Here is a 26,767-nt window from a genome sequence, read left to right as displayed (position 1 = left end):
CAAATTCAGTTTCTAAAAATGCCATGTGGGTAGAGCCTTGTGAAGAACCACCTGGCTGAGAGGACAGACTGCAAAATGTCATACAGATGAAGGACCGTGTCAAGAGAGAACAAGTGTTTTTCGTCCCAGCGTATAAGAGAGTTACAGTTAAAAAGCTCTAAGGATGTGAAAGAGGGAGCAAACACGGGAGATCAAGGGAATTAGGCTAGTCTCTCTAGAGAAAATGGCATTTAGAATAGGTGTGAATGATTGGTAGGATTCTACAGACAGAAAGGAGGGCTGGGGTTGGGTCCTCCCAGGGAGCAGGAGTAGCTCGAGCAACGACCCGAATAAGGAGAGCCCTTGTTTGGAGAACAAGAAATAAGCCAGTTTTCCTGGAGTATGAGGGCTGTGGATGTGGAAAAATAAGATCAGGAAAGTAATAATGTAGAAGGCCCCCACTCTGAGGCTGAGGAGCTCATAACTGACTCAGAGGCACTAGGGAGCCACTGAAGGTGAAGGGGCAGATCTGAAGCTTAGCTGGTCAAGAGATGGAGGAGGCTGGAAGAGAAAAGGCAGGGCACCCAGGGAGGAGGCTGTGCAGACTCCAAAGGCAAGTCAGCAAGGCCCAACACTCTAGGAGTGGCCGAGGGCACAGAAAAGAGGGAGGAGATGGAGGAAAGAATGTATAAATGGTACCTTCCAGAACTAGGAATTTCCCAGATGTATGTGTGGGTAGAAATAAGGCCCCAAAAGTTGAGCCTGGGCAGCTGTCAGATGGGGAAACCATGTACTATGGAGGGCAAGGTAACAGGCTTTCTGCTGGAAGGACAGAGAGTAAGTGGGTTTGGTTTTGGATACCTGATGGGTGAACACATCCCAGTGGGCAGAATTGTGGTCCTAGAGCTCAGAGAGCTCGGGTGTCCACTGTTAGCTGGGTGCTCTTTGAGAACAGAGACCATATTTGGGAGTCACACTCATGAACAAGAATATTGAAGCCAAAGTTTGAGTGAGATCACCAAGAGAGAAAGTACAGAGAGTGGAGAGGGTTGCAGGCTAGACCTTGGGATGGGCTATATTTAGGGGGCAGGAAGAAGGAGGGGCAGCCAGCAAAGCAGCCTAAGAACTAGCATTGATGGGGCAGGAGGAAAACCCAGGTAACCAAGCTCTCAGAAGACACCAGAGAAAGGGTCGAAGAAGCAGAGCGGACCCTCAGGGCAGCTGTCTGCAGAGGGGCTGAAGCTGCTAAGAATGCTGTTGAATTTGGTACTGAACATCACCGGAGCTTTGCAGAGAATAATTTGGTAAAGTGGTGAGTCGGGGACCAGGTATTGAGGAATAATTTGTAGAGAGAAAAGGAAAGCAGCAGACATGCATATAGATCTTACACGTGAAGTTCTCTCCCCAGCAATGGAGAGAAACATAAGGAAAATCAGGTGGGAAAAAATGAGTTGAAAACGTGAAGGAGAAGCAGATTCCAGGGAAGGTGTTCTGATTATTATTATCTTAGGGTGTGTATCAGCCAGTACAATGCTAGGCTATGCTGCAGTAACAAATTATCCTCTAAATGTTAGTGGCTTACATGGTAAAGTCTGATTTCTCTTTTACAAATATCTCTGTGCTGGTTAGGCAACTCTTCGGGGCCCCTCTTCTCCAGATCACCACCCAGTGATCAAAACTACTCCCATCTAGTGAGGACATCACCTCAGCCAGTAGCTCCCAACTCACTGAGCAAGGGGAAAGAGAGCTAGAATGTCGTGCACTGGCTTCCAAATGCTTCAGCCCAGAAGTGACGGGTTACTTCCACTGGAAGCCCATTAGCCAGATCAGTCCAATGGCTCCACCTAACTGCAAGAGTGCTGGAAAATTGGGGGGAACATCTGAATATTCATTGAGCAATAAATGTCTCTGTTACAGGGTGGGGTGAGTAATAGAGACCTGGGTGTATTTATAGGTCAGAGCGGAAAGATTTAGAATGCAAGGAAGGAATTAATGGACCAAGAGGTAGTAATGGGGAATCAACAAAATGCAGGGGGATAGTTTGCCCACCAGCTGGGAAGGCATAGCTGACGTCTGCCAGCCCAAGGGTGCAAAACTCTCAGGACACCTGCCCTTGTGACTTGCCCTGGCAGGGCTCCTGAGCACCAGGGCAGAAAGCGAACGTGCAGAAGGCAGGTGACACATTCCCCAGCAATGGGGCTAGGCAAGCAAAAAGAATGGAAGGCCAAGGCAGGAGAGAGTCAAGGAGAATGATAAAAGTACATGAGCTCCCAGATGGTTAGAGAGGCCAGAAGTGAACTGCAAGAGTTGAGAAGATTTTGAGGGGCTGGTAGCAGGAGGACAGAAATGGTGGTCAGTGGGAGTGGGAGAGAGGGAGGCACAGAAGAACACGGTGTAGTTTGTGGTCTGTGGGTGTGCACTTCAAAGCGTGAGATTCTGCAGGAGGTAATCATTTTCGAGCAAAATCTAGAGTGTCCACCATTTGACCGTGAGATCTATGAAGGTGGGAACTGGGGTGAACTTTTGGGTTATTGGATGGTAGTGAGATCTAGAAGTCTCAGGGGAGGGGCCGGGACAGCTGGAGGGTACTCAGGGCAATGGCTGTTTACCAACTGGCATGGGATATTTCAATATCTCAACTACTGAAAGAGGTGAATGAGCATATGTCAGCCCCGATGGCCACCAGGTCTGACCCATCTTTGCACCCCGGCACCCGCACAGGGCTCGGTGTTAGAATGTATCCTTCAGTGACATCTAGTGCCTTCACATGGTTGTATGGCCATCACCACCATCTAGCTCCAAAACATTTTCATCATCTTGAAAAGGAAATGCGAGCCCCCTAAGCAATCCCTCCTCACTAACCCGTGGCAACCACTCATCTGCTTTCTGTCTCTATAAATTTGACTCTTCTGGATATTCCATATAAATGGAATCATGTACTATGGGACTTTTGTGTCTGGCTTCTTTCACTTGGCATAATGTTTTCAAGACTCAGCCATGTGGCAGCAGGTGTCAGGACTTCATGCCTTTTTGTAGCAAAATAATATTCCATTTTGTTTACCTATTCATCAGTTGATGGACATTTGAGTTATTGCTACCTTTTTGCTATTGTGAGTAGTGCTGCTATGAATATTCACGGGCAAGTTTTTGTTCAAACTCCTGTTTTCAGTTCTTTTGGATATATACTTAAGAGTGGAATTGCTGGGGCATATGGTAATTCTATGTTTACGTTGTCCAGGAAATGAACCCTGGATACATTTTTAAACCGCGTAAGGGCCGAGTTTAGAAGTGCACCCACCATGCAGTTAGCTATCAGGCCCATTGCTGGCCCCAATCATCAATCTTGACTGGCCATCCCCTTGGTGTCTCCTATTCAAGAGACAATTGGGGTTTTCAAAAACCAGCTCCGTTTTAATTTTCTTTAAATAAAAAAAGGTATGTAGGGGCGCCTGGGTGGCTCAGTCGTTAAGCGTCTGTCTTCAGCTCAGGTCATGATCCCAGGGTCCTGGGATCAAGCCCCGCATCGGGCTCCCTGCTCAGCGGGAAGCCTGCTTCTCCCTCTTCCACACAAGCCCCCTGCTTGTGTTCCCTCTCTCGCTGTGTCTCTCTCTCTGTCAAATAAATAAATAAATAATCTTAAAAAAAAAAAAAGGTATGTAACAAGCACTTTTAAGAGTTCAGCACGAGGGTCTTGAAATAACAGGAAGTGGGTGTCATACTCCTCAAAGTTTACAAACCACAGTCTGAGATACCTCTTTCCTTGATCAAGCAAAGACACTTCCCTCTCGCTGGCCACATCACAAGGGAGGATTTGCCTCCAGGGCTACTTCTGGTGAAGAAAGCAAGCTGCTTCCCGCTGGGCTTAGCATGGGCACAAGAGTTGCTGTGGGACGGATCTCATGAGGATGAAACAGGATGCCCATTTCCTGGGCCAAAGAAGATGGCATGTGTGTGGCCAAATTGGGACTTCAGAAGTGACCATAAAAGGCAAGGTTTCTGGCTGGAGCTTGGGGGCATCTCTAAAGTCCCAATAAAATGAGAGTTCCAAGAACAAAGTATAGAGGTACAGCAGGGCCTAAACCCCAGATTGTTTAAAATAAACCATGTGCTCCGTCCGTGACCTTTTGCCTGTTCAGGATTTGCAAAGGCCCCTTCCAGACCGTCACAACCCAACTGTACAGTAAAACAGATCTTGACTCCTTCTTCCCTTTCCCCTTCTCAGAATTTAAAGATGAATTAGGTCTCGGCAGAGAAAGCACCACGAAAGTGCTACTATGATTAAGTTAAAAAATCTCCATAGTCCTTTCATTTCCACATTTCCAGGAATCTCATTGAAGAATCTGGATTTCCCTTTAGCTCACTGTATTTCTTTTTCTGATCTGCTTGAATTTCTGTCTTTGACAGACACAAAATCCATATTGTATGATTTCATTTATATGGACTTCCAGAACAGGCACAACCGCCTGGGAGTGGCAGAAAGCCCATCCATGATGCCTGGGGCCAGGACAGCGGGGGAGGGTGAGCGGCTTGACTGGGGAGGGGCACTAGGGAAAGTTTTGGAGTGACAGGAATGTTCTAGATCTTGACAGTGATGTGGGTTACACAGGCAAATACACCTGCCGAAACTCTTTGAATGGTACACCTGTGATCCGTGTATTTTACTGTATGTAAATTATACCTCAGTACAGTTAATTAAAAACTAATAATTGCAAAGAGTTACTAGCTCTGTGACCTTAAGCAAGTTCCTTATACTCTCCATGCTTCAGTTTCCCCAGCTGTACGATGGAAATAATGATAGCATCCTACTTCATAAGGTCGCTGTGAGGAGTAAATGAAGGCATCATGCAAGGTTCTCGAAGCTGTGTGTGTGGCGTGTGGTAAGCACACCACAGTGTTCACCATTAGCTCCACTCATGAGCCCACCTTCGTTCCCTCCCTGCTTTATTTCTGCAATGTTTTATTTTCCATTTTTCCCACATTTCCTTTTTTGGTCTGTTCTAGTGCTCATCCACATTTCCCCTTGAATGAACCAGTTGGTCTTCTGGCCCCAAGTCTCTCCCCCTCAAATGCAGCCTCCGTGATGATATGGATCCACAGATTGTGATCATGTCTCTTCTACTGCTCGAAAACTTCCCGCTGCCCACAAAAAAGACCAGCTCTCAAGGGTGACCATATAAAGTCTTTCCGGAGGTGGTCCCAAGAATTCTTTATAGTTTTACCTCTCGCTGAAGTTATCATTACTATTATCTTATTTTATTTTAAAAGATTTTATTTATTTATTTGACAGAGCATGCGAGCACACACAAGCAGTGGAGAGGGGCAGAAGGAAAGGGAGGAGCAGTCTCTTTGCTGAGCTGGGAGCCTGATTCAAGGCTTGATCCCAGGACCCCGAGATCATGACCTGAGCCGAAGGCAGACACTTAAACACCTGAGCCACCCAGGTGCCCCTCATCACTATTTTTTTTTTTTAAATAAACCCTGTACTGGGGTGCCTGGCTGGCTTAGTCATTAAGCGTCTGCCTTCGGCTCAGGTCATGATCCCAGGGTCCTGGGATTGAGCCCCACATAGGGCTCCCTGCTCAGCAGGGAGCCTGCTTCTCCCTCTCCCTCTGCCTGCCGCTCCCCCTGCTTGTGCTCTCTGTCAAATAAATAAATAAATCTTAAAAAATAAAATAAACCCTGTACTTACTGTCAGACTTGACCAGTGGTTTCCAAACATGGCCGTTGAACCAGTACCAACTTGGGTGCATCAGGCCCCATTTGATAGGCCTAAAATGGGACCTAGACACCCATCCTGGGTTTTTTGTTTGTTCCTTTACATGTTTCGTTGAAGCATAATGTGCAAGCAGGGAAAGGCATAAATCCTAAGTGACCAGCTTGATCTGTTTTGACAAATGTCTGTACCTGTGTAACCCACACCCTGTCAAGCTAGGACATTATAACAGCGCAGAAGTTTTCTTCATGCCTAGTGGTGCGTTGGTAAAAGTTTAACAACTGATTCCCTGGGATAAGAAACGCTCTGCTTTGTAGTGTTTGCTGATCTCTGTGGTGTAAACATTCCCAGCATGGCCAATTTCAAGCCATCAATATGATGTCACTGAAAGAGTTGTCACTGAAGAGGCTCACAGTTGGTCTTGTGGGCCATACCAGCTGACTTGGGCACACCACTGCTATGTCCCTTCCAAGTCAGTCTCTGCTGGCCCCATTCCCAGGCAACCATGAATCTGTGTTCTGTCACCATAGATTAACTTTGCTTATCCTAGAGTTTCATATGAATGGAATCTTATAATACGTACTCTTTTTGTCTGTTTCTTTCACGCACTGTGGTTTTGAGATCCATTCATGCTGCTGCATGTATCAGTAGTTGTTCTTCTTTTTATTACTGAGTAGTATGCCACTGTATGGACGTTCTGTAGCTTGCTCACCCAGTCTCCTGGTGACGGACAACAGGCCGTTCCCAGTGTTTGGTGCTATTATGAATAAAGCTGCCATGAACATTCTTGTGCAAGTCTTTCATTTCTTTTGGGTAAACCCCTGTGATGGTAATGGCTAGGCTGTAGATAAATGTGTGTTTAACTCTATGAGAAACTGCCAGACTGGTTTCCAAAAGGGTTGTACCATTTTTATAGTCCTATCAGCCACATATGAGAGTTCCAGTTGCTCCATATCTTTGCCAATACTCAGTGTTGGTGTTGTAGGGATCTTTATTTATTTACTTATTTATTTGGAAGACAGGGAGGCGGTGTGAGAGGCAGAGAGAGAGAGAGAATCTCAAGCAGGCTCCATGCCCAGCATAGAGCCTGATGCGGGGCTCAGTCTCACAACCCTGAGATCACGATCTGAGCCAAAATCAAGAGTCTGACATTTAACCAACTAAGCCACCCAGGTGCCCAGGGACCTTTACTTTAAAAAAAAGAGTTCCTTGGGTGATTTTGTTTCATAGCCAGGTTCAGTTTGAACCTGGACTGGTTTCAGTTTGCTAAATACTAATGCCTAACATTTATTGAGCGCTTCCTGCCTGGATCTGTCCCAAGACCTTCAGCATGTTCTATCATGTAAACTTCACAACAACTCTATGAAATAGATACTATTATTCTTCCTATTTTGCAGAAGAGGAAAATGAGGTACAGAGAAGTAACTTGCTTAAGGTCATGTAGCTCTCAAGTGGCAAAAGCTAGGTTTGAAAACAGGCAGTCTGGCTCTGGGACCATGAGTTTAACCACTGAGTTAATACTTGCCCATTCAAATTCTGTACACAGTCATTCTATTGGGCCTAATCAGTAATTGCTGACATTATTGTTATTCAAATCCCACGCATACTTCAAAGTCCAGCTCAGATTCCACCTCTTCCATCAAGTTTTCTCTTGACTTCCCCTCTTCTCCTCCTGCCGCTATGAAATCCCTCAGTGTAATCATGAGTCCTTCAGAAATGTGGGAGACTTTTGGGTTGTCCTTTATTTCTGTATTTTTGTACTGTCTTATCACCCCCTATTATCTTTGTAAGGTTACTGAAAATAGGGTCACTCCATGTTTATCTTTCTATTCCTGGCATGTTTGTGGACTTGAATTTAATGTTTTTCTAAATATGCTATAGGCAGAACCACCAGGGTCCTTTAAGAGGAGCTCTCTTATTGGGAGATAAAAGGGAATCACAGAAATTAGATCGCCTTTTCCCTAAGGGAAAAAACACACCCCTTTACTTTCTTAGCGATGGAAGTGGATGTGCTGTCTTAAGGGGTCCTGATGCTTGTCACTGCAGGCTAGAGGAGACCATGCCATGTGGCATACTTAATTCCCCAATAAAGTCATTATCTCCTGCCTGGCTGCCTCCTTTAAGGCTTCTGCTTATTTTATATGACCTGACCCCACCGGTCAGCTTCTAGCTAGTTCCAAGACTACCAGATCATAGTCATTTTCTTCCATCTTATGTATGAAAAGCAGGACCAGCTACATAATTTGTGAGGACCTAGTGAAAAATGAAAATGCAAAACTTCTTGTTCAGAATTTATTCAGAATTTCGGACAGTAACAGCAGAGCATTAAACCAAGACTGGAGTTGCGTGTGACTGCACGGGTCCCACACCTGTGAAGCCAGCTGTGATGAAAATAGACAAAACCGTCCTCAGCAGACAAAAACCAATCACAGAAATCTGAGCATGGGGACAATTTATCTCTAAAGCCCTCCACCTCCCTTCTTAACAAAAAGACTGCTGAAAAAGAAGTCACCCTAGTTCTGTGTTACATTAAGGCTGACTGTTATGGATTGAATTGTGGAAAAGGATGTTCAAGTCCTGACCCCCAGTACCTATGAATGTTGACTGTATTTGGAAATGTGGTCTTTGCACATGATCAAACTAAGATGAAGTCCGTAGGGTGGACTCTAATCCAATATGACTTGGTGTACTTATATAAAGGGTGGGGTGGGGTGGGGGTGCCCCGGTGGCTCAGTCGGTTGGGCATCCCATTCTTGATTTTGGCTCAGGTCATGATCTCAAAGTCATGGGATTGAGCCCCCTACCCTCCTCGGGTTCCACGCTGGGTGGGAGGAGTCGGCTTGAGATTCTCTCTCCCTCTCCTGCACTCTTGTGCACTCTCTCTGTCTCGTAAGTAAAAATCTTTTTTTTTTTTTAAAGGGTGGGGGGGATTGGCACACAGAGACAGACATGCATGGAGGGAAAATTATGTGAAGGCATGCACACAGGGAGAACACTGTGTTATTGTGAAGGCAGAGATGGAATAATGCTGCTACACACCTCAGAACTCCAAAGATTGAGGCAAACTACCAGAAGCTAGGAGAGTGGCATTGAACAGGTTCTCTCTCAAAGCCCTCAGAAGGAACAAACCCTGCCCAACACCTTGATGTCAGACTTCCAGCCTCCAGAACTGTGAGACAATACATTTCTGTCCCTCGAGCCGCCCAGTTTGTAGTACCACACCCACTAACTAGACCAGGCTCCTCCCGTCAGCCCCCTGCCCTTGCCCTTGCCAAGCTCCTGACACCTGGGTAAACAGATGTCCCAACAGGACTGGACTAAGGATGGGGCCCGCACAATGTCAGTTTTGTTTTTCAAGACCTTTTTTCCTACATAGGGGAGGGAGGAAGGTTGTCTACATCAGAGACACCTTTTAGAAAACTCAGAACCTTCCCATCCTGGTCTCAGCCCCAATTTAAAGGAAGCATGTATTAGCATCCTATAAAGCGAGGCCCTTTCCGAGGGTCTCCCAGCCTAAGTTGGACTGTGTGGCCCGTTTGCCAGTCATAAAGGTGATGCTCCAAACTTGAGGGTGCAACGTTCACGTCTGAGGCCACCGATGAAGTGGCAACAGCAGGTGGGAAGCCTCAGTCCTTGGCTCTGTCCTTGGCCCCGGGAGGAATCCCGCCCTTTCTTCCGTGCCCTGCTAAGGCCTGCGGGGCCGCCCTTCCGGGTGAATTCGCAAATGGGAGTCCCCCGAGCTGTTCTTTGGGCTGGGGTCGGGGTAGGCATGGGGAGGCCTCCCCGGTGAGGCAGGCTGAGGGGCCTGACGTCCTGGGCAGCCCACCGGGAAGGGAAAGGGGAAGTGCGCCTTGACGCCTGGGGTCAAAAAGGGCGGGGAGAGCTGCTTTGTGAGGGCACAATTTGCAGAAGCCGCCAAGCCGGGGGTCTGCCGGCCTGACCCTCCTCGAGGCGCCTGGAACAACCCGACGTAGGGCGCACCCCAGTTCCATCAAGACCTCAGCGCTTCAGCCTCTCGGCGGGCCGCAGCGCACCCAAACATGGCCGCCGAACCCGGGTTCCGGGGCCGCAGCCGGGACTCCGGGTGACGCACGGCCGACGGGTTGCATCAGCCCGCGACCACGTGCTCGCCCCGCCCCTCCGCCCACGGATCCGGGCGCCGATTGAGCCACGTTGGGGCCGTGACCTCCGCCTCAGCCAATGGGAGGCAGCCACAGAGTGTTCTCGCCGCAGAGCCCTGGCGCGAGGTGCCTATAAAAGGCGCCTGAGGCGGGGGCGCGCGCCCCAAAGACGCGAACCGTCGTTGCGGAGCTGGTGGGTGGCTGCGTCGCCGCCGCCGCTTGCCTGGCATCTCGGAGCGCCGCGGAACCCACAGCGCAGCCGACATGGAGGTCGAGCCCGAGCCCGAGCCCGAGCCCGTCACGCTCCTGGTGAAGAGCCCCAACCAGCGCCACCGCGACTTGGAGCTGAGCGGCGACCGCAGCTGGAGCGTGGGACGCCTCAAGGCCCATCTGAGCCGCGTCTACCCCGAGCGCCCGGTGAGAGGGGCCCCCGACTCCCCCGGCCAACGCCTCCCGCCCCGGCTGTCATCCCCTCGGCCCGCCTCGCGTCCGCCTCCCCTTCCCGTCCAGCTTCTCCCTTCGCCGCCCCTCCCCCGACGGCTGGTCCGCACCAGGTCACTTCCCCGGGGCTGGGGTCTTGCCCTGCCCTGCCGCGGTAGGCACCGCCTCGCCCGGCCCAATGGCCGTCACCTCCAAGTCCTAGGCCGCCATCGCCCCGCCTTCCAGACGGGACGCCTTCCCCTGTCACCTCACCTCCTGTGGTCCCAGCCCCAAGACTGTCCCCCTCCAGCCCCACCTCCCGGACCGCTGCCCCGTCCCCTGGGTCTGGCTTCGGGCCTTAGCCAAGCCGCTGAGACAGCAGTTTGACCTTGGGTGAGTCATTGCACCCTTTTAGCCTCAGTTTCCCCGAAAGGACAGGGCGACTAGGCGTTCCGCGTTAGGATTGCATCCACTGGATCGAAGCGAGGACACAGAAATGCTGCCAAGTGGATTTTCTGCCTGCCGCATCTCGGTGTGGAGCGGAGGAGGCAGGGGCCAGTGGCGAGGGAAACAGGGGGAGCGCCCCGGGAGTGTGTACGTAAGGTCCCACACCCAGGAGCGAGACGTGGCTCTTCCCCTCCCCGTCCACCTTCCGCCCTGGGCCCCTCCCTGCCGCACCGGACTCCGCCGCAGCCTTTGCCGAGTCCCGGGGAGGAGCCCCGCGCGCTTTCTGGCTAGAGTGATTTAGAAGGGAAGCAGGCAGAAAGAGTCTCCCTGAGTCTGGGCTTTAAGACTTCGGCCCCTCAATTCCAGACTTCCTCGCTTTGTTTTGGTGGACACATCTGTCAACATCACCCTTAGCACCGCCCTCCGTCCCCACCACGTGATGGAGGCGGCTGCATCCTTCCTGTATTTACTTTCTACTCTGATATTATGTAAGTGTCAGCAGTGTGCTTTACTGCCCACAAGTGTAATTCTCCATCAGACAGGAGGAGACATCGGGGCGAAAAAGATTGTGAAATTCTTCCTTCTTATCTGTAAAGTTGCCGGGTGTGGTAGCTCGAGGGTCAGGCTCTTTTTGCTCCTTATTTGTTCAGTACGGAAGGTAGAAGTGAGTTTTCCTTCTGAGTTATTCTTTTGAATTTTGCTTATTTATCTAATAAGCTTTCATTTCTTTAGCATACCCCTTGGGACTATTTGTAGTTTCACCACAGCTGCTTCCAGGAAACTAGGTGGCCGTGTTGCTGTGAGAATGGAGGTACGCAAATAGGTGTAGTCACTAGTTGCATCATTTGGTAAAAGGCAGTGTTTTGGAGGAGAGCTTCCCTTAAGGGCTTCCTTGGGTGACAAACATCACCTATTAAGTCCGAAGACTCAAATAAAAGACCGCTCAGGTGTGTAAATTTCTGCTTAAAAATTACGGCTGGAGAGCACTCATCATTTGGTTTCTAACCTGAGAAGTCTTACTTTTATAATAGTTGTTTAACGTGTTTAATTTTTTTCAAATCAGCCTTCTGGGTAAAGACACAGCATGTCAGTTTAGGCCTCTAAAAGGAACCCCACAGGCAGCTATGGTTTTCAAACCTTTACTAGTGTGGAACTCTTTAATGTAAAGCAGGACCCCACCTCTACAGGAGCATTTTACAAAATTATGTGTATGTCATTACCTATAAATTCAATCGGAACATTGGTGAAGAAAGTATCCAATTTGATTCTGTAGTTTTAGGTGCATAGTGTCAAAAATTCCTGATTTATGTAGATAAATAGATACAGTTGTTGTTTTGACTGTTTTAAACAGTTTGCTTAATAATCTCCAGCTACTTGGCAGGAGCAGCTTTATGCCAAATTTTGAATAGTAGTTGCACTGGCACTGGTTGCTGATCTCTAGTGTACTGGCTTTGGTATATATCGTTTGAGGCCGTTTTAAGTATGGTTTTTAAAGGAATTAAAAATAGATTTTAAAAGTGAGATATGTATGAAAGTGTGGCGAGTCCCTGTAGTTTTGAAATTACTGGGAAGGAGAAGAGGGGTTGGAGTTTTGACTTTTTAGCCCCAGGTGACCTTAGACAAGTCAGTTTCAGACTTTTCCTCCCTTCAAACAGGGATACTAAATCTCACAGGTTTGTATGCCTCCTCTATACCTGCATTTGTATATTGGGGAAAGTCTCTTTGAGAGTTTAGAATTAGTTTAGAATTGCTTTGTGTTATCTTAGGACAATACTAGGTGATTTTGGTGAATGCTGACCTTGCTTGGGAGCACTTGGAGTTTTCTCTGAGACCATACAATTTGTGTTTTGGGTAATGGCAGAAAGGAATTTCTTGAGAATTTAAAAGTCAAGTAGGTCACCACAGGTTTTGTGGACTGGAGATAATTTGCCATCCTAAATTTATTTGCATGTTAGAAATTCAAAGTTCAGCACTTTATAAAAAAGAGTTTTGTATATGAGACCTTTGGAAAAATGCTTTCCTGTGATTCTAGGGAAAAACACCCATGTTCGAGTTATTTGTATAAAAGTTTCTTCTGTGTTTGGGAACTTGTGGGAGCTAAATGCTGACCTGTGCTACTCCTTCTTTTCATGACTAGTGTCCAGAGGACCAGAGGTTAATTTATTCTGGAAAGCTGTTGTTGGATCACCAGTGTCTCAAGGACTTGCTTCCAAAGGTACATCATTTACACATTAACTTTTGAATGTTTTTTAAGCACTTACCAGGTTGAATTTAGGTCCTAAAGTACCTCCTTATTACTTTTAGCAGGAAAAACGGCATGTTTTGCATCTGGTGTGCAATGTGAAGGGTCCTTCAAAAATGTCAGAAACCAGCGCAAAGGTATGTCTGCTTTTTCAAGATTATAGCAATCTCTGTAATTCAGATCCTCATGGTAGAAATAAAGGGAGTTGGAAAAAACCTAAGAGATTTTATTGCCTTTTTATCAAGTAATAGTTTGTTTCTTCCCCAGTGATAATCAGGAGTTAGAAACTTATCAATACAAGTGCATGTCTGCTATTATAGTAGTAGACTATGCCATTAGTGTTGTAGTGGGAAAGTGGAGTTCTGCATTACACTATCTTCCGGGGCATGACTTGACCTACGATAGCTGTTTATCCAGATCACTAAATTAGCAAGACACTCTAAAACGGGTTTTTACTGAATTTAGCACATAATAAGCTGCTTCTAAGGAATCACTCATTTTTATGAACAGTAAAAAAGTGAATATATTTCCCTCGGAAATTTTCATTGTGATGTATTTAATTGGATAGGAAAAGACCACCATCTCTATCACGGGATCTCTAAAGACTTACTTACGTTTGACAACCAAAATAATTTATTTTTCATTTCACAGTGTTGATTTGAATATACAATAATAATATTCTAATGTAGTGATACACTCTAAATTAGGATTACGACTCTATTTCCTGAAACATCTGAACATAGGATAGGAAATTTCTTTCCTTTAGGTTGCTGGCTAGGTTGTATTTATAAATCTTGGTCAGATTTAGTTTCTTGATTTAGTAAATTTAGCACCATAAGATTTGTAGAACAACATTATCAGGATGCTTTCTCATCAATGATAACTTCATTGGAAGATTTTAATGAAATTGCATAGTTACTTGAGGAAAAATATGGATTTTTAATTATATATTGAAATTGGGTTGAACAAATTTCAGAATATTTTTTACATAACATTGCATCTGTTTACTTTTGTCAAGTTCAGAGGTCGGGGTGAGGGACATAAGCCATTCACAGCAAAAGAATCCTTCTAGTTTGGTTGCACACAGTTGCATCAGATCCTTTGTTCTAATATTCATCTTACACTTACTTAGGTTGCTGAAGTCACAGAGCAGCCTGCTGGTCTCCATCAGGGACAGTATCCTGGGGATTCCTCAGGTGACAGCTTAAGGCAAAGGGAGGTTCTTCGGAACCTTTCTCCCTCTGGATGGGAGAATATCTCAAGGTGAGTGTTACAATAGAGAACCAGGTTTATACAACATGGACGTGCATCATTTGCATCAATTTTAAGAATAAAGTATATTTATAGTATATAGTCACAGAACTTTAAAATGTACAAAATTTTGCTTTTTAAGGGCTTCACTTTAAAGATCTGTTATGTATTTAACTTTTCTTAATACACAGCCTTTTAGGAACACATAAACATATGGGGATGCACGAGTTGAAAATGTAGGCATTTCCCTTTTCACATGGGTGTGCTTCTCATTGTGCTGACCTCATGAGAGGGACTTAGTGCTGCTGCTGCGGAGAAAACAGCGGGTGTAAGCATCTCACAGCTGCTTTGCCAATGGCTTTGTGCTTTGTCTGTCATAACAATGGGTGACAAAAGGTGAAAAGATTAAGAAATGCTCTGCCAAGGACTGAGTTGGTGGAGCTGGGAAAAAAAGGTCTGGTCTTTAGAGCAAAAGCCAAGAGTGACTAAATGCTCTAATGTTTGGATTTCATAGCTCTTGGAACATCTTATTATGAAAGTTCTTATGAGAAAAAAATAATTAACTACAAGTTGAAATTCTGTAGCCCTTCAATTCCCCTGGTTTCCTTTTCTTGGTAGTTATTAATATTTGATTTTGACAAAGTCAGGTATTTGAGGAATGATGAGTTGGGTTTTTTTTTCCTTAACAGAAATTTCAAATACACACAAGAGCAGAGGGAACTGTGTAATGAACCTCACACAGACATCACCTGAGCCCAGTAATGATCATAGTTTTGCCATGCTTGTTTCATCTATTCCCCCTTTGCTTTTTCCTTTCTGACGTGTTTAAAAGTAGTTCCTAGACATCATGTCAGTTCAGCCCTACATACTTGAGTAAAACCTTAGAGTTCTCTTGCCTATCTACAATGCTGTCCTCATCAGAGCTACAAAAGCACTTTGTTATCCTCCCATTTCCTTGCCCTATAACATTTTTAAATGATCAAAAACAATATTATACCAAGACCTACTTGAATTGGAATACCATTTAGAAACACTCTGGCTAGGGAATTTGGTTAAAAGACCCGCATAGGGGCAGCTGGGTGGGTCAGTCAGTTGAGCGTCTGATTCGATCTCAGGGTCGTGAGATTGAGCCCTTAAAAGAGAAAAAGATTGTCCGCATATAAATTGGATAATTGGATAAAAACGCTTAAAACTGCTTCCCTTATTCTAGCCATACAACTTGAGACTTGTGGCCCATATCTATGTGAATTTCACCTTGATAAAACCTGTCGACTTTATTCAACACCTATTTATTGAGTAGCCAGTGCATATAATTTTAAGGATGGGAGTTAACCAGCAGAGATGATCACATAACCAGTTCCTGATATTTCCACAGTTCTTCTAGTTTTGTGAATTGCTGCCAAAGGAGTTCACTCTGAAAGGGGCACAAAGCCAAAGATGACACCCATATGCTCTGCTTAAGAAATATGAATTTGGTGTCAAACAGGTCTCAAATCCAGCCCTGCTATTTAACTAGCTCAGTGACTTCATGCAAATCCCTCATCTTCCCTGAGCTATATTCAGGCTCCCTTCTGTGACATGGAGGGGGAAGCTTCCTCCCCACAGGGTTGTTGGGGATCCAGTGAGATGACAGCCCAGCAGCCTGTACAGGGCACAAGTGGTCAGTAAGCACGCAAGAGTGACTCCACATACACACGTAACTCCCCCCTCCCCACCCCGTATAGCTCAGATTTAGGGGTGGGGAGAAATGGGTAGCAGGAGGAGGGGGTAGTTTTCTTCAGGAAAGGCTTTGAGAGAGATGTGGCTTTTTAGAGCTGCTCTTTGAAGGACAAACAGTGGGTTTAGAGCTGCAGTGACACTCAGCAAATGGAGACTGGGGGTGAGGGTCCACCTAGCCTGAACGGCCCGGCTGGTTTACGCGTCCTAGTAATGACATGCTGTGAGAGGCCAGCGCTGGGCTCCGGGCCACGGTAGCAGAGCTCTGTCAGCACTGCCTGTGCTTGCGTCACACCAGGTGCCTCACACAGTCCTCTACCAGGGAACTGTCATACAGCCTCTCTCTCTTTGGAGTCCTAATTGTAATTTAGACCTTTGCGTTTATTCATACTAAACCAAGTCAAAATGAGTGTTTTTAAAAAAATCTATCATAGGCCTGAAGCTGCCCAGCCAGTGTTCCAAGGCCTGGGGCCTGGTTTCTCGGGCTATACAACCTATGGTTGGCTGCAGCTCTCCTGGTTTCAGCAGATCTACGCACGGCAGTACTACATGCAATAGTGAGTCCTTTCCTGTCCTGCTGGGGGCGGCCAGGGCGAGGGATGGAGGGATGCAGTTTCTGCAGAGCCTTGCTCTGTCTGGCCTGGTGGGTGGAGGAGGGTGTAAATGATAACTGCTACCTAATTTGTGTATTAATTCTGTACATAGGGGGCTTGTGTCTGTACATAGTTTGATGACTCATTTAGAATCAGTTACTTTTCAATACGAGGTATCTTTAGTTTCATGAAAAGTTTAATTTGCTACTGTACCATATTTTTATAGTTTTATACTTTCAACTCCAGATGAAATTTACCACGTGGCGCTCTCAGGAGCAGAAAAGGCATTTATAGATTCAACTGTTAGTAAAGAAATTATTCACTAAGTTAAAGAAAAGTCAAATTTTTCATGTACCTACTTATAATTCTTAACAGTAAAAGACCCTGTGTAAATAAGGCTATGAGAAGCACAGGCTTCACAGTGCTTTGCTCTCAACCGTGTCTGCCTCTGTCGATTTTATTTTAGTTTAGCGGCCACTGCCGCATCGGGGGCTTTTGTCCCCTCACCAAGTGCACAAGAGATACCTGTGGTCTCTGCACCTGCTCCAGCCCCTATTCACAACCAGTTTCCAGCGGAGAACCAGCCAGCCAATCAGAATGCCGCTCCTCCAGTGGTGGTTAATCCTGGGGCCAATCAAAATTTGCGGATGAATGCACAAGGTGGCCCTATTGTGGAAGAAGATGATGAAATAAATCGAGATTGGTTGGATTGGACCTATTCAGCAGCCACGTTTTCCGTTTTTCTCAGTATCCTCTACTTCTACTCCTCCCTGAGCAGGTTCCTTATGGTCATGGGGGCCACCGTCGTTATGTACCTGTAAGCAGATGATTTTGCTTTCCTTTTTTCCCTTTATTACAAATTAATGCTGCATGGGGGCTCAAACCAAGTACAGATTTTTCTTTTTTTGAGCAGTCTCAGTCATTATTTATGAAAGTGTGTTTTTGTTTTTGTTTTTAAGATTTTATTTACTTACAGTGCGAGCAGGGGGAGGAGCAGAGGGGGAGAGAGAGAATCTTAAGCAGGCTCCATGCCCAGTGCAGAGCCCGATGCGGGGCTCGCTCTCATGATCCTGAGATCATGACCTGAGACAAAATCAAGAGTTGGACACTTGACCGACAGAGCCACCCAGGCATCCCTATGGAAGTGTATTTAAATAGCATACTATTCTGGCATGTTCAGTGCAAGAACTGACAGTTTGGTTGGGCACTGCTGAGAACACATTAATCGTATGTCAATGCAAAAAGGACATTCTGTTTTCTTCTAGATAAGGTACCTGCCAGGCTCATGAACCACAATAATACGGCCATTCTAAAGCATGAAAGGAAAATTGTATTTGTTTTGAATAAAAACAAGTTTATTTTTATCAAGCTGTAGTTGCTGCCTTCCAGGATTAGAGGTCAGACACTGACGGCAGCAAAGCTCTAAAGGGCCAGGGAACCTTTACAGACCTGACGTTTGGCTTTATCCACGGCTCAGAGTAGTGGTTCTCAACCAGGATGCTTTTGTACTCCTAGGGTGTGACACTTTTGACTGTCACAACTAAGGGGTGGTCCTACTGGCATCTAGTAGGTAGAGACCAGAGGTGCTGCTAAACATCCTACAAAGCACAGGACAGCCCCACAGTAAATATCCAGCCCAATATGTCAGTAGTGCCAAAGGTGAGAAACCTGGCCTAGACTGATATGTCCTTGTTTGTGGTCAGAACTGACAAATTTTTCCTATGGAGTGAAAATGGATTTTTGTTTTAGTTTTAAAAATCTTAAGAGAGCAATATTTGAATAATAAAACAATTACTCTTATATCCAGAATTAATCATTGTTAATATTTTGTCATATTTGCTATAAGACTTGTATTTAGTTGGATTTTCCAAATAAAATATTAGTCAATTCTTTAAATTTTTTAGTCTCTAGAATCATATATTTGTGACCAAATTTAGGTCTTATTATTATGTAGGTTATTACATATTATAACCCCAGCTCTGTGTGCATGTGTGTGTTTATCCCTCCCCCACCCCCTGCTCAGGTTTGCAGGTATGAAGTTTAGTTCAGGATCAGCAAGAGCAGTTTCTGTGTGCAGGGTGCTGTTAATGTTGGTGGGCACACAGTGCTGAATAAAACATAGTCCCCATAGTGACCTTGAAGAAGCTGACAGGCCAATGAGGAAGTCTAGGAGATGGTGTGGTAGAAAGTCTCTGCAGATGGGCCTGGCTGTGAGCTTCTAATCAGAGCATTGCTGTGATTAGAGGAGGAGAGCAAGGGGGACCTTATCTAATCAAGACCCTTAAATTCTTAAACAAAGTTGACTGTGATTAGCTGAGGTGAACTTTTATGTGCTTCCTTTGAAGGCATCACGTTGGGTGGTTTCCATTTAGACAGAGGCCGGTTCAGAACTTCCCAAACGATGGTCCTCCTCATGAAGCTATAAATCAGGACCCCAACAATAACTTACAGGTAAGGAGCTCCCGGGGGGCCCAGCAAGCTTCATGTGAAATGCCAGGCTCTCAGATCCTTAACATTTAGATATTTAGCCTCATAGTTTACCATTTCATTAGGCTGAAGTTTCAAGATTTTTTCAAATTTGTTCTTAGAGCAGTACCTTTTTTTTTTTTTAAGATTTATTTATTTTGAGGGCAAGACCATGCATACAAGCAGGTGGGGGGGGTGGAGAGAGAGGGAGAGAGAGAATCTCAAGCAGACTTCCTGCACCGAGTGCGGAGCCCAACACGGGGCTCGATCCCATGACCCTGAGATCATGACCTGAGCAGAAACCAAGAGTCAGACATTTAACTGACTGAGCCCACCCAGGCACCCCTAGCAGTAGCTATTTTTAAAAAACATTTGAGTATGCCATAAAATCCATCAGGTATTTTAGTCCTGTGGCAATTTGCATTTTGGCAAATGTAAATAATGTTTTTTTTAAACTCACTATTTTGAGCATTCAGAGGTCTATAACAATGTGTTATACCATGGAAACTGCTAATGGATAGTTACTCTAATCAAAGATTAGGAATATAAGCATGTCTCACTTCCAGAATGGATTTCCTGGAGAATTTCCCTAGATTTATAGAGCAGTTTAAAATCCATAATCCCAAAGGATATTCTTTTATAATATAAATTACCACCCTAGTATCTGTTTTTATTTTTTTATTTTTAAAGATTTTATTTATTTATTTGACAGAGAGAGACACAGCGAGAGCAGGAACACAAGCAGGGGGAGTGGGAGAGGGAGAAGCAGGCTTCCTGCTGAGCAAGGAGCCCGATGTGGGACTCGATCCCAGGACCCTGGGATCATGACCTGAGCCGAAGGCAGACACTTAACGACTGAGCCGCCCAGGCGCCCCCTAGTATCTGTTTTTAGAACGCTGGGTTTCCATTTTTAGTTTCTTAGCTCGGAACACTGCCAAAATCAGAATATACATATTTAATGAAGTGGTTAACTTAATTCATGAGTTTAATAATAAAGATCTAGTTACTTCTTTTGTTCTAATACTTAATGCCAGGGATTTTCAAAACTGTGAGAAGGTCACCAGCAGTGGTGCTGTGAGGCCTGAGAACTCGACATCCAGCCGAGGACGCCATTTCCTGCAGTCCTGTCTGCCTGGTTGCTTTGAATATGGGGCCAGGGATTTACTCTGCCCTTCCCTAACATTATTTTCTAATGGTTTTCTCATTGTGTTTCATTCACTGTAGGAAGGCCCTGATCCTGAAGGTGAAGACCCCAACCGCCTTCCTCCAGACAGGGATGTACTGGAGGACGAGCAGACCAGCCCTTCATTTATGAGCACAGCCTGGCTTGTCTTCAAGACTTTCTTTGCTTCTCTTCTTCCAGAAGGCCCCCCAGCCATAGCAAACTGATGGTGCTTGCTTTCTGGCTGCTGGAGGCTTCGACAGGCATGGACTGGATCTTCTGACTCCAGCTAGATTTCCTCACCTGGACATGGCAGTGGCACAGAATTGGAGAATCAACAAGGAGGAGGATATGCTTTTGTGATCAAGCAAAAGCAGAAACTAAGACGTGAAGCCATGATACAAATTGATGAACAAAAAATGTCCAAGGCTTCTCATGTCTTTATTCTCTGAAGAGCTTTAATATATACTGTATGTAGTTTCATAGGCATTGTAAATAGAAGGCATTAGTGTCGCATGTTTATGCCTGAGGAACTTTCAGGTGTGTGTGTCTGCATGTGTGTTTGTACATCGATATCATAGATGCAGAAATGGTTCTGCTGGTACGATTTGATTCCTGTTGGAATGTTTAAATTACACTAAGTGTACTACTTTATATAATCAATGAAATTGCTAGACATGTTTTAGCAGGACTTTTCTAGGAAAGACTTATGTATAATTGCTTTTTAAAATGCAGTGCTTTACTTTAAACCAAGGGGAACTTTGCAGAGGTGAAAACCTTTGCTGGGTTTTCTGTTCAATAAAGTTTTACTATGAATGACCCTGGCAGAGACTCTTGTCATCTTAGCAGTTTGCTCCATGTCCATGTCACTGGGTGGTCAACAGTTGAGTTGCTAACTTGTAAGTCACCTGAATGTTCTGCTTCTTTTCATAAAAGGACTGTTTGTACTAATGAAGAATGATAAGGTAAGGCCATGAAAGTTTTAATTTACTAAGAATATACTTGTGTTTGTCCCCATTCCCTGATTCCAACAGTACTGGTTTTGTAGTAACCCATCAAACTTGAATTCCCCAGGTTTCAAGTTAGTGGCATTGGGGCACCCGGCTGGCTCAGTCGATAGAGCATGGGACTCTTGATCTTAGGGTCGTGAATTCAAGCCCCCCACTGGGTGTGGAGCCTATTTAAAAAAAAAAAACACTAAGTACCTTCCATCTTGGCAATTCTGTGGTAATTACACCTGCTCATATAGCAGGCTTTTGTAAGCTGAGCTTGCTTCTGTGATTTTAATCTTACAAGTATTAATTTTCAGACTAATCTCAAAACACAGTTGCGTGTATTTTTCACACACTGTAGCAAACCGTGCTACAGGCAGAATGCCGAAGGCCTGGGCAGGGTGTTTTTGGCAGTGAATCACTTGTATGATGGTTGTGATCATTTAAATTAATCATTACTGAAAACCTCGTTTACATCAAATAAACACTCATCGAACAGTTCATACTAAGTCTTTTTCAAGCCTTGGGTAGAAAAGCCTATTGATTTTCAGGGGAGGGGGCCTCACCATCTGACAAGTGCTTGGAGCCCCAGACAGCTGGTGATATCCGTCTCATGTTTCTAAAGGAGTGGGGCCGCTCTCGCTGTGAGGTCAGCCTGTGAAGATGAAACTCCAGATTCCATGGGCCCAAAATAATTTCAGGAAGATGCTCCCGAGGACAGCTGACAAGGGTTCACATTGGCCCAAGCTGCACCAGGACAAAGGGGATCTTAAAGACAACAGGAAAGGCTTAAGACAGCTGACAGGTGGGGGATGCGGCAGAAGGCAGAAATGTTGATGCTTCCACAACAGTTACTAAATGTAGTATAATAATGCACTACATACCACCATTTGTATTTAGAAAATTACTGGTTTGGATCTCCATGACAAAGTAGCAAAGAAATACCTGAAAACAAAATTTCCTCATTTCAGCTTAAACCATAGCAGCTTCTTTAAGTTTGCATTTTCCGAAGTGTGTTTTCTTAAATCCTAGTTCCATCGGAGAAACATTGCAAAAAATGAGCTCATGGTCAAGTAAATTTGAAAACCACAGTTTGATCCCAGACTTCTGGGATTTTCAAAATGCTGATGGGCCTGAAGGGAGGGCAGTCTTCAGCCTCTTCCTTCCTAGGAAGGTGCCTGGGACCGAACCATGTGGAATGTTTAGGTGGCAATACTTTGCAGGGCTGGGCCAAGTTTCTCCAGAAGGCTGTAATCAATGTCAACTTATGCTGCTATTTCTCCCAACAGGTCCGGGGATCAAGAGGCAGAAATGGGAGTGGTAGCACTCACTATGACTCTATTGATCGATGAGAAAAAATTTTACTTCTTTCCCACAATCTTGTGCTCTGCTCTAGAGGTCTTCGTTCCCAAGGGAGTATATTCATTTCCTAGAACTACCATAAGAAATTCTACAAACTGGGTGGCTTAAAACTATTCTCTCACAGTTCCAGTGGCTAGAAGTCTGAAATCAAGGTGTTGGCAGATGGCTTCCTTCTGGGGTTCCTGGGAGGGAACCTGTTCCATGCCTTTTTCCTAGCTTCTGGTGGTTGCCAGCAATTTCTTGATGCTCCTTGGCTTGTAGCTGTGTCACTCCAATTTCTGCCTCCTTCGTATGGTTTTCTTCCCTCTGTTTCTGTGTCTCTGTGTCTTCATATGACCTTATAAGGATGCCAGTCATTGGATTTACATCTGCAAAGACCTCCTTTCACATTCCAAGTTTCTGGATGGACAGGAACTTCGGGGGACATAGTTCAACCCACAACAGGGAGTAATGCGTCCACTGGGAGACAATGAGTCCATTGAACTGAAAACTAAGACCTGGCCACTTTGCGATCCTCCTGCTTCTGACTCAACAGGCAAAGAAGGGAGTTGTTCTGTTGGCTGGGTGGATCCATCCTGATTATCAAGAGGAAATTGGGCTGCACTCTACAATGAAGATAAGAATTCTGGAATACAGGAGATCCATTAGGGTGTCTCCTCCTACCATGCCCTGTGATTAAAGTCAATGGAAACTTAACAACCCAATTCAGGTAGGACTGCTAATGGCCGTGACTCTTCAGGAATGAAAGTTTGGGTCACTCGGCCAGGTAGAGAACTATACCCATCTGAGGTGCTAACTGAAAACATGGAATGGGTAGTGGAAGAAGGGAGTTATAAATCCCCAATTACAGGTGTAGAAATGAGGACTGTAATTGTCCTGAATATTCCTCATTTTGTTGTTTGTATGTTTGCACACACACACTTGCAAATTATATATTTTTTTCCCTTGTCTCCTTATCATCTAACATAAGATGAATTAATCATACCTAACTTTCACATCACAGGATTTTAGTTACAGGACAAGAGTGACCATCACCCAAGGACTTGGCATCCTCTCCTGGGGAAAGGGTCAGCATGTTTTCTGTGAAAACCGCAGGATAGTGGCATCATATTAGGTGGAAGCGTGACTTTGTTACTGTCTTTATCCAGAGATGAAGTGTGGTTTAAGAACACGGGCATGGGTACTGAACGGACAAAGTGTGATCTTGACGATGGTTGCTTTGACGTGTCAACCATGGCAAGGCCCAATTATGCAATCAATCATTAGCTAGGTGTTGATGTGAAGGGATTTTGCAGATGTGATTAACATCCACAATCAGTAGATTCTAAGTAAAGGCAATTATCCTCTATAATCAGAGTGGGCCTCATCCAATTTACTGAAAGATCTGACAAGCAAAAAGGAGGTTTCCCTGAGGAAGAAGCAGTCCAGCCCACAGTCTGCAAGGGCGCTTCTGCAGAGTCTCCAGTCTGCTGACCTGCCCTAGGTCTTGAGACTTGGCTGGCCAGCCTCTGCAATCACGGAAGCCCATTCCGTGGAATAAACCAACAATGAACCCATCTTCTACAGGTTCTGTTTCTCTGGTAGAACACTGACTGATACAGGGTCCTGGCTTGGAGATGAGGGTCCTGCTCCTCATCCTGGGGTGCCATGCTGGCCAATGGGAGGCTGCTTCCGGGACGGCTGTGTCACGCATTCAGAAGAGGGTGCACCTCTTCTGGCTGTGCTTCAGACCAAATGCCTGTGGGGGAGGCTCTGGGAAAGGCTTTGCTCTGCCTTGTAAAGGTCTCCCATCCCTGGGAGGGGGCCGGGTAGGCTTGCAGGAAGGAAGGGGTGAGGCCGGAAGTGGTGGGGTATCAATGGCACGAGGACCTGGGGAGTGGGTCGGGGAAGGCTGTCTCTGATTCGGTGACATCCAAGAGTAGTTTGCTCACAGCAGTCTCCGTGGCCTAGCCACGGGAGCAAATTCTCTGATGCCCACTGGATTCGTCCATGCCTGAGCATGAAGGTCCCTGTGGTCCCCCGTCCACACAGCTGGCTGAAGAACACACGGGCAGGCACATGTACCCTACACTCAACACTCAACAATTCTGTATTGAGGACCCACTTGGTGCTGGCTGTTCCCTGCCCTCAGCGAGCTTATGTCCTGGTGGGATGACAGACACCACGCAACGGAACAAATGGACATAAAATGAGAAGGGCTAGCAGGGAGAAACATAGACAAGAGAGAAAATAATGGGTTGGGGGACATTTTAGATAGCAGTGGGTTTGGGGCAGGGTGAGTAGCTAGACAGTGGTCAGGGAAGACCTCTGAGGAGGCAACACCTGAAGGAGGAGCTGAAGCAAACCCAGCAAATAACTGGGGAAGAGCCTTCCACGTAGTGCAAAGGCCCTGAGGTAGGAAAAGGCTCGGCATAAACAGCGTCTTGAAAGGTGGCTGAAGGGGAACGGTGGGCGATAAGACCCAGAGGTGGGCAGAGCGAGGTCACATAGGGCCTCGCAGCCACTGTAAGGAATGCGGGTTTTCGTCAAAGTGAGATGAGAGAGAGCCATTGGGGGAGCCATAAGAAGGGGTCGGGGTGGGGAGGCTCATTCTTGAAGGAGTTGGAGTTAAATGAAGGAAGAGGGAGGAAAAATGAAAGGCTGCCAAGAAATTGCAAATCCAGAGCCAGAGCAAGAAGGTGGAGAAAAGCCGGCGAGGGGATGGTGGAGATTGTCGATGACACAGGGCAGGATTAGGGGACATGGGGTCAGCGGGGGTAAGGCTGACTGGGGCGGCCGCAGGGGAGGTGGTGGTGTGTTCTTACGGGCGTTGGCCTGCGAGGGGAAGCTCTTTGTAGCGGTGAGGCCAGGGGGGTCGTCCCCTGGAAGGGCAGGGTGCGCGGGGGCAGGAGAGCTGGTTTGAGCCCCAGCCACGGGGCCCTGGGGAAGTTGTACCCCACTCTGAGCTCCCGCTTCCTCACCTGTAACGCAGACCCCTGGGGCATAAAAAGCCTGCTCTGCCCACCACACGGGGCACATGAGGCTCAAAATAGTGCAGAGTTTTCCAAAGGTGCCAAGAGTGACCTGGAAGAGGCGTGCAGAACAGATCTAGAGGGTCCATGGGGGAACCCTTCATTTTAATAACCATGTTATTTTTAAATGGTTTAGATGCGTGTATTTTTCCACTTAAAGTGGGAATACAAAGATCCCTTTAAAAAATGCATTTAAGTAAAAAAGCAAGTCAGTTTAAAAGGTTAGGTAAATAATAGACAAAACAAAGCACATGCAGTTTTAAGGCATTTAAAATAGCTTAATAAAGAATTTGCTCACGGTATAAAAAAATAAAAGCACACGCAGAGAAGACAGAAATCCTGACAGTAGTCCTTGAATGATCGAGGTTCAGGAAACACTCTACGCCAAAAATTTTGGGCACGTAGAGCCCATGAAAATGTTTTTTTAAAAAGACATGAGGAGCGGCGCATCTGTTTGTGTTCTGGGGGGGGCTCCTGGGGTGGGGTGCGGGACAGGTGCGGGCAGATGTAGCTGGGGCTGCCGCGTAGCGGGCCGCTGTGTGCGCGCGGGGTGGGCGTGTCTGCGCACACGTGCACATGCGGTTGTCGCCACGTGCGATGCTTTATCGGGGCAGGGGCGGGGGTAGGGGCGCCTCAGGTGTGTGTTGTGAACAGTGACACGCCCCCCTCCCCAGCCCTCAGCTCTACCCCGTGAGACTGCGTAGGCAGGACGCCTGCAGCCGGGGGGTCACCAGCCACCAGCGGGGCAGCGGCCTTCTTCGGCCTGTTCCTCAACCCACAGCCTCAGATCTTCGGGGCCTCTGCCCCGCAGGCCGCGTCCGCTCTGAGCCTGGCCCTGGAGGCCATCTGAAGGCTTCCTCTGCCCCTCTCCACCTCCCTCGGCCTCCCCCAGGCCTCTGCCCGTTGCCCCTGGCTGAGGGCTTCTGGAAGGCCTAGGACGCAGTAAGTGGGATGTTGGTTGTAGGGCGGGTTGGGAACCGCGGGCGACCTCCGGTGGGCTCACGGGGGCTTGGGAGAAGGGACCCAACTGGCCTGGTGCCCCGGGCACCTGGCCCTCTGGGAGCACAGACAGCCTGGGGACAGCAGCACCATTTAACAAAAATCCCAACTCCTTCTCAGATTCGTCCTCTCCCTAGATACTTCCCGCAAGTCCTGCTGGCTGCCCGGCACCCCCCTTCCGGTGATGGGCGGCTCCCTCCGGCCCGGCCCGCGTAAAGCTGGCTGGAACCGAGAACATTCGTGGGCAGTAGCTTTCCTGTCTCCTGGAGCCAGCTGTGGGCCAGGCCTGCACC

The 26,767-nt window shown here is 46.5% G+C and overlaps 2 protein-coding genes across 4 annotated transcripts in view; both read left to right on the top strand.

The window, feature by feature from the left end:
- SLC12A3 (solute carrier family 12 member 3) overlaps window positions 1–6,463 on the top strand; it is a 45,132-nt gene extending 38,669 nt beyond the window's left edge. The window contains exon 26 of the mRNA XM_025889261.2: window positions 4,981–6,463. Within this exon, the coding sequence (XP_025745046.2) occupies window positions 4,981–5,083 (103 nt within the window). The 3' untranslated portion in view covers window positions 5,084–6,463. The remainder of the gene's footprint in view (window positions 1–4,980) is intronic.
- A 3,498-nt stretch (window positions 6,464–9,961) lies between these two features.
- Window positions 9,962–20,540, top strand: HERPUD1 (homocysteine inducible ER protein with ubiquitin like domain 1). 3 transcript variants are annotated; one of them, XM_025889198.2, is made up of 8 exons: window positions 9,964–10,230; window positions 12,818–12,895; window positions 12,988–13,059; window positions 14,055–14,185; window positions 16,324–16,446; window positions 16,949–17,299; window positions 18,828–18,933; window positions 20,173–20,540. In XM_025889198.2, exons 1-8 carry the CDS (start codon window positions 10,078–10,080, stop codon window positions 20,335–20,337), a joined length of 1,179 nt encoding a protein of 392 aa, XP_025744983.1. In that variant the 5' UTR covers window positions 9,964–10,077; the 3' UTR covers window positions 20,338–20,540. The 3 variants fall into 3 exon arrangements, with proteins under 3 accessions (XP_025744984.1, XP_025744983.1, XP_025744884.1); XM_025889099.2 differs by having other exon boundaries at window positions 9,965–10,230; window positions 12,985–13,059; XM_025889199.2 differs by lacking the exon at window positions 20,173–20,540 and having other exon boundaries at window positions 9,962–10,230; window positions 12,985–13,059; window positions 16,949–17,142.
- The last annotated feature ends 6,227 nt before the right edge of the window (window positions 20,541–26,767 follow it).

This window comes from Callorhinus ursinus, unplaced genomic scaffold, assembly GCF_003265705.2.
Source record: "Callorhinus ursinus isolate GAN/ISIS: 27379988/994484 unplaced genomic scaffold, GSC_fseal_2.0 scaffold37, whole genome shotgun sequence".
NCBI classification, from domain to species: Eukaryota; Metazoa; Chordata; class Mammalia; order Carnivora; family Otariidae; genus Callorhinus; species Callorhinus ursinus.
Note: the sequence above shows the minus strand (reverse complement) of the source record. Positions and strands in the feature narration are given on the sequence as shown.

Excerpts from the sequence above, each read along its gene's own strand:
- HERPUD1 (XM_025889099.2), top strand. The coding sequence starts at position 10,078 with ATGGAGGTCGAGCCCGAGCCCGAGCCCGAGCCCGTCACGCTCCTGGTG. Across the intron at positions 16,447-16,948 it reads CGGCAGTACTACATGCAATA|TTTAGCGGCCACTGCCGCAT; the intron begins GTGAGTCCTTTC and ends ATTTTATTTTAG. Across the intron at positions 18,934-20,172 it reads ACCCCAACAATAACTTACAG|GAAGGCCCTGATCCTGAAGG; the intron begins GTAAGGAGCTCC and ends CATTCACTGTAG.